The 7,500-nt window shown below is 35.8% G+C and overlaps 1 protein-coding gene across 17 annotated transcripts in view; it reads right to left on the reverse strand.

Annotated features, from left to right (window-relative positions):
* Window positions 1-7,500, reverse strand: part of Eph (Eph receptor tyrosine kinase) — a 464,228-nt gene that overhangs the window by 12,565 nt on the left and 444,163 nt on the right. For 3 of the 17 annotated variants that reach the window (XR_006223093.2, XM_043013348.2, XM_086553992.1), the window contains 10 exons: window positions 5,999-6,154; window positions 5,633-5,802; window positions 5,360-5,504; window positions 4,610-4,642; window positions 4,021-4,127; window positions 3,544-3,730; window positions 3,224-3,335; window positions 2,641-2,711; window positions 2,209-2,301; window positions 529-582 (listed from right to left, as the gene is read on the reverse strand). Coding sequence is in view for 13 of the 17 variants with exons in the window: in XM_043013348.2 (XP_042869282.1) it covers window positions 529-582; window positions 2,209-2,301; window positions 2,641-2,711; window positions 3,224-3,335; window positions 3,544-3,730; window positions 4,021-4,127; window positions 4,610-4,642; window positions 5,360-5,504; window positions 5,633-5,802; window positions 5,999-6,154 (1,128 nt within the window). In the remaining 4 variants the exon portion in view is untranslated. Of the gene's footprint in view, window positions 1-528; window positions 583-1,391; window positions 1,416-2,208; window positions 2,302-2,640; window positions 2,712-3,223; window positions 3,336-3,543; window positions 3,731-4,020; window positions 4,128-4,609; window positions 4,643-5,359; window positions 5,505-5,632; window positions 5,803-5,998; window positions 6,155-7,500 lie in introns of all 17 variants that reach the window. The other 14 variants (XR_015192478.1, XM_043013398.2, XR_015192480.1 and 11 more) reach the window with 11 other exon arrangements.

A 7,500-nucleotide genomic window follows, 5' to 3' on the forward strand; every position in this document is an offset into this window, starting at 1 on the left:
TCTAATCTTTTTAATGAATCTTTTTTTCTAATTGCAATAAAAAGTCTATAAGCTTTTTAGAAATGCAATTTAATGTGGTTTTAACTACCCACAAGAGAAGAAAAGGTAAAAACAAATAATAATAACAATACAATTAATCAGCATTAGTAAAGCAAGGCACAATAACTGTAATAGAAATGAGGTTATTATAACTACTCCTATTTGTTAGGATTTGTAGGTTAAGGACATATTTAGGATAGGTTGAAGGGACATAACACAGGACATACATACTTGGTAATAAGGGCAGAGGCTTTGGGGAGGGAAGTGATAAAATAAAATTTTGGCAAAACAAGTGTAAAACCAATAAACTAGACAATGCAAAACATTCTTCAAAAACATAAAAACCCAATTTGAGCAAAATTTCCCTTAAGACAGATATCGTTATACTTTTGACATGTCTTCATTTTCTGTTTTCTTTTTCTCTCTTCAATTTTATTTATCTCTCCAATAGCCAGGTGTTAGTAAGGACATCAGGGCTCTAATACTTACTACTTCCGGTGATGTGGGTTTGGACTATGGGTGGGTTTTCCAAAACACCGTGCACTGTAATAGATGGGTAAAAATACGGGAGTTAAACACAAATTACCAACTAGGGTGTCTCACTTCTGTAACGACAACAAACAACAGGGCCAACTTACACTAAATGGGTGCCTGAGTTATCTATACATACATGCCTTTATGGGGTTTGGTCTCTGGCTCTTCTTGTAAGTAATTCTGAATGAAAATACTGCTTTCTAGTACTGCAGTTTGGAGGCTTCTATGAGGTATTAATGAGAAAGGAGAGAATGAAAGTTCTTTTCCACTTGCTAAAGCTTCTATGGGCTTTCTAGGAAGACTTTCAATTGCTATGTATATAGCCGATTGTTACTGATTGTTAGGTTATTAGGAAACAATATCTCCCTATTTTGACTCAAGTGCAGGTAAGTAAAATAATTTGTGTTATTTACAAAACTAAACTTCCAAAACCAAATGTTAAAAGCTATAATTACCCCCTACCATATACATAAAGGCTATTCATACAAAAAGCACAAACTGCAACATTAAGGCAGGAAGCGAAACATGATGCTTGCAATAAATTTGCAAAATGCTCATAGGTTGCTGTCACATGGTAGCCAAGACAGGTGGCTCTTTTTCAAGCCCTTTCTCAGAGAGAACAGATAAAAAGCAAAGGAGCAAGATGTTTTTTCCTTTTTTTTTCTGAGCCAGGGTGGACACAGAGCGTGCATGCAGCTATAATATGGATAGAGAGAGCGAGAGAGAAAGAGAGAGAGAAGCAAGGCTCCTTAAAGGATGCCAGCTGGATGCAGCAGGATGATGATGGTATGCACAGAAGGGCCAGGCATAAGACTTACACTTACTGAAGGTGACAATTAGTCCTGGGAGGGTGATGGCAGGGGAAAGGGAAAGTGGGCCAGTCAGAGTTTTTAGTTCTCCTTACCCAAGGATATTCACAAATGGGATTTTTTTTTTTTTTTTTTTTTTTTGCTTTTGAAACCTTTCAAATCTATCTATCTATATATACATATTTCAATATATCAAAAGTCATTTACTATATGAACCAAATGAGATTCTTGTTTGTTTTCTCATTATTGTCATATGAGGTTTCAAATGCATAGTTAAGGCAATTCTTTTCCCTCGTCAATCTTTGGAGGAAAAAAAGTCATCAAAACCCAATGTCATGGGAACAAGACATGGGGGAGGGGGGAAAAAATTGCATTTTGGTATCTACTCAAAATACATGAAACCAGTCATAAAAAAATGACAGTCAGTCTGTACATACTACAAGGGTTACACTCTGGACTTGTGACAGCTTCAATTCCTTATGCAGGGTTACAGGGAGTGTCGTGATATATCAGTGTGCAGGCTATGAAAAGTGTCAGGCAATTTGTATTGCACTCCAACAATGCAAGGAGAGACGAGACAGAGACAGAGAGAGTGTGGGCAAGATGTGGATGGGGAAGGGGAGGGGAGGGGAGGGGGTAATGAAAGGAGTAGCTCCTGCAATAACACGAGGCAAGTCCTCCAATCATACTTGTACAATAATGAAAGAGTAACAATCTGGGGGTGTAGCTTTCAATACATGCGATCCAAGCGCATGGGACTCGACGCTGAGCATGAGAGAGGGGAGAGCGCGAGGAGCAGGAGGAGTCTGGTGGGTGCTACACGTACTGTACAGAGGAGATGTGTTTAGGGTCCACGGGGTGAGATGACCAGTTCTAAAGCAGGCAGGGTGTAACGCAGGAAGACACAAGTTGGTGGTATCTGTTAGGTAAGTTGGCTTTTGATTTCCAGTACAGATGTACTTTGGGAAGGGAAATAAAACAAGACCCTTTTTTCCTTTCTCAGGTTAACATCAGAACTTCTTGTCTCAAGTTAACATGAGAATGTTGAAAGAAACAAACCCTGCAACTTTGAAGTTACAACAATACCACTGAATCTTTTTTGCTTCTTTTTTCTTTTCTTTCTTTCATATGAGTTTGTCAACTGGAGTAAAATCAACTAAAGAGTGCTAAAACAAAATAAATAGAAAAACAAACACCATCAAAGTTCATTCTGAAATTCCTTACAAACAACAGATGTCAAAGAGATTACTACTCTTACCTTCACCGTTGCGGTATTCCAGGGTGTCACAGTCTGAGGGCTGCTTCTTATTGCACTCATCTGTGCCTCTGCTGAAACACGTAAACAAATCAAGTTTAGTCTAAAGGAACCACCCACCACCATTCTCATGCCAGAGAAACCATAAAGAACAGTCGGAAAAGAGATACATTTTTCAACAGGAAAGTTAAAACCAATCAAACATTTGCCAATAGATTTTTTTTGTTTTAAGTTGTAGGGAAAAAAAAATCTTCTACAAAAAGAAAAAAATGTTTTTAAAATATCATGAAAAGAAAATTCATGCACAAGATTGTTATTTGAATCTGTTGAAAATATTAAATAGTGAAATACTAAATACTACGAAGAAATCATCATTGAGGAATCTGTGTAAATCACAAAGGATAAAGACAAAAATCACATTGTGGAAAAAGCAATATACCATACACAGATATTAACACAACTTTTAAAATCATAATTTGATCTTGCTTCATTAATTCAGAGAAATTGATTGAAAATTCAAATAAATATGCAAATTTACAAATCACAAACATAAAATGGGAGTAAAATTCAGGTAACTATACTGCACCTTCTCAAGAACAACAGCGTCATGATGACAATTACTGCAATAACAACACAAGCTCCAACTGTGGCTCCCACTATGATCCGCACTTGTGTATTGTCTTCATCACCAACATAAGCTAAAGGAAGGAATGGCATGACATAAGTTTAAAGAAACAATAAAAGATACTGTTAAAAGTTCCATGATGTCTTTAGCAAAACTTGTGTTTTTTTTGTTTTGTTAAAATAAAAAAATATAGCATATCAAACAAATAAGACAACATGAGAGAAGAACTTTCTCTGCAAATCCATGTGTGGAGCCAATTTCCTGGTAGCTCTGATCCCTACCTGGGCTAAGCAGCTGCCCGGTCATCTTGTAGATCGGGGGAGAGTAATCCCCAAAGCCATTGGCGGTCTTGGCACGAACTTGAAAACCATATTCTGTTCTTTGTCTTAGTGCACCGACAGATGACTCTTCCTTTGTTGCTAACAAACTCGATGAATTGCTCTCCATCCCACGGACAAAGTACCGAACCTAGAAAATGTTAGTACATAGAAGCATGTTTCTTTGTTGTGTTTTTATATGGCAAATCTGAATAAAATTGAAAACCAACTTCTGTTTCTAAACATTCAATTTCAATAAAAGATCAAAGTGAAATTAAAAGATGTCACTATATCAATATACATCATAGATTATGAGAAAACAAAAACAATCCATACAATACAAGTTAGAACAAGAATAGCAATTCAGAATATAAAATTTTGTTGAATATTTGCATAATAATGAATGCTCTTCATTCTGGTGCCAAAGAATTTTTTTCTTACCTCATACATTTCAATTTCATTATCTGGGTCATTGGGAGCATCCCAAGCAAGGGATATTTCAGTGCTCTTCACACTGGTAACATGGACATTGCTCACCATGGCTGGAACTGTCAAGAAAATATATATTTAGTACAAAAAATTACATATGTCCAATAATATCTATCTACAAACTTTCTTTTAAAAAATCATGCAAAAAAAAGAAAAAAGTCTAAAGAAATTCATTACAGATATCTATGTATGATCTCTTTTTTTTACATGTATTTTCTGCATCTTGATCCATTTTTCTAAAGTTAAAAAATATCTACAATTAAAAAGAAAAACAATACTGATAATAAAGTTGTGAGAACTTATAAAATCCATGAGGTTTACTCAAATATATATTTCACACTATCAAGTCTCATGAAAAGTGAAAAAAGTTAATGTCTATATGATGCAGTTCTTCACAACTGAATTCTTTTTTTTCCAACAATTAGGTACAAGAACTACAAAATGCTTCTAAGAAGTTGAATGAAGGAGACAATCATGAAAGGGAAAAAAGCTGAACTACAAAAACTACATCAATTACAGACAAACTACAATAAGAACCCACCCTCTGTATCGGAGCCAATCACCATAAAGCCACCTTTATCAGGGGAGAAGGGAAGGGACGTGTTACTAAAGGACATGTCCAGACTTCTGCTAATCTTAACACTATATATGAACAATTCTCTACATTCAAACATCAAATATTTACATTGAAAAATCCTCAACATATATATATGTATATATATATATATATATATATATATATATATATATATATATATATATATATATATATATACATGTATATATATACATATATATATATACATATATAAATATACTTATATATACATATATATACATATATATACATATATATATATATATATATATATATATATATATATATATATATATATATATATATATATATATTATATATATATGTATCTATATGATGGCAATTTCATATGACAAAAATATTGCTGTAGGCAATTAATAGGTATACTAATATGAATGACTAACAGGTTGTGATGAGACAGACAAACTAATTCTTAGATTGACAATGTATGTTCAAGGTTTATATACAATTACAACACAAACTGGATTTACGTGCAAGGTATGTGCACTTCTATATATATATACATATATACTGCTCTCCCTTACACTTTTCACCAATCTTTGTCATGATTTGGAGAGATTATACTGTCATAATGTCAAAAAATTAATATCATTCAGCAAGCTGAATCAACAAAAATACCAATAAACTAAACTTTTTTTTTTCTTTCTGCAAACACCATATAAACTGACTCACCTGATGCTTCTGTGGTCACAGTTATATCAACATACTGGGGATCTCGACCCTGATCAGAAACTCCGTTCTCTGCAAAGACCTGAAACCTGTAAGTGGTTACAGGATACAGGCCAGTGATGGTAACCTGGGTTGTGTTGAAGCTCTCCTGGAAAGAAAAAAAAAACATACTGTATACCTTAAATAACTTTTCTTTGTTATCTTTTATTTTCATTACTTAATACAGGAAAAAAATAAAAATAAAAATAAAAATAAAAATAAAAATAAAACAACTACCTCTGCAACCTGGGGTGGATTGTAGGACACCTGATTACTGCAAGCATCGCAGATGACCCTGTAGAGGATGTCGGTGCGGCCGCCATCATTAACCGGAGGCTGCCATCCTAGGATGACCGTGGACTGATCCAAGACGTTGGCTGTGACATTCTGGGGCTTGCTTGGAGGACCTTTGGGGATACAAAAGGGCTGTGCAGTTTTTACATGTATTATGACAATCACCACTTCTGCAATTTACTTTGCACTCTTTTGATTTACTTACCCATATCAAATTAAAGATAACTATGAATTAATAAAGAATGCTTACATTACACATGAAATGAAATCTATCCCTATACATGTTTATACATATGGTGTATAACTTACGGGTACATGGCATGCTCCGGGGATCTTTGTGAGCACGGTAATAGCCAGTGTCGCAACGGCACTCGGTGGCACCTGCATGAGGAGCGGCACTGTGGTCTGGGCATGCACGACATGCAGACGCACCCACAGCATCCTTGAACTTGCCTGGAGGACACACTGTAAGGAAGAGAAAACTCATTAACTTTTTTGTCCAAAAGAAAAATCTTTTCATTCCTCCACAAGAGAATGTGTCCCTAATGATTTAACTAATAAAATAAAAATCCATCTCGCTACAACTTGCGGAACCGTTCAGCCCCGCCGTAATCAGGGAATAAACAGGTACAAATTGAATACAATCATGGACATCTCTCACGTCCCCTTAACATCTATTAAGCGGATCGTCACCCCAACAGGTGCGAAGAGTTGAAGCCGAATGTGTGTGGTCTAGCACTATTTTGAATATATCCACCAGCATATCTATACGACTGAGAGAGAGAGAGAGAGAGAGAGAGAGAGAGAGAGAGAGAGAGAGAGAGAGAGAGAGAGAGAGAGAGAGAGAGAGAGAGAGAGAGAGAGAGAGAGAGAGAGAGAGAGAGAGAGAGAGAGAGAGAGAGAGAGAGAGAGAGAGAGAGAGAGAGAGAATATATACAGATGTGTTTGTGTGTGTGTACACACATACACACACACATACACACACACACACACACACACACACACACACACACACACACACACACATATATATATATATATATATATATATATATATATATATATATATATATATATATATATATATGTTGAAGATTGTGGCGAGAACGGAGATCAAAACGCCGTTAGAATTAAGGTAAAGATAGCAAGAAAATATAATTTAAGTGCGCATCCCTTTCATCCTCAAACAGAGAGCCGTCTATGTATTCAACTTACTAAAAATAACTTCTGAAATCGCGTCCCTCTTTCCCTATCTCCTTTTAGCTCTGATCAGCCACAAACAGTAAATCACAAACCTCATTCAAGTGAAATTGTGGAGAGTGAATCGAACTAAATTGAAATTACAGAAGAGAACCGTGGTAAGAGCAAAAAAATGGTTGCCATGGTAATGGCACCACTACACTGCGCTCAACTTATCAATGTTCTTGTAGAAATTGCTGCTGGTATGATAAAGAACCGACGAGAAGAGCTGGAAATAACGAGAGAAAAACAGCACAACATGGAGGGAAAAGGGAAGTAATATATGAACATGAAGAGAAAAGAAAGTTAAGAGGAATCGAGGTGAAAAGGGGAAGGGAATGATCAAATGAAGTAAGGGGAGGAGATAACAGACAGTGAAGGGAAAAGAGGCGAGAACGTAGTTATTTAATAAAGTAAATAAAGTGGACATGTAAAATATAAAACAAGAAAATACATAAAAATACGAGTGGATGGAGATACGAAGGAGAGTGCAAAGATTTTTAAAAAGGCGAAGGGGGAAAGGAGGGGAGCGAATGAAAAGGGGAGGAGGGGAAGAGGGTGCAGAGGACCCG

Source organism: Penaeus japonicus, unplaced genomic scaffold, assembly GCF_977035675.1.
Source record: "Penaeus japonicus unplaced genomic scaffold, GWHDUDI00000001_assembly GWHDUDI00000029, whole genome shotgun sequence".
In the NCBI taxonomy this organism is placed as follows: Eukaryota; Metazoa; Arthropoda; class Malacostraca; order Decapoda; family Penaeidae; genus Penaeus; species Penaeus japonicus.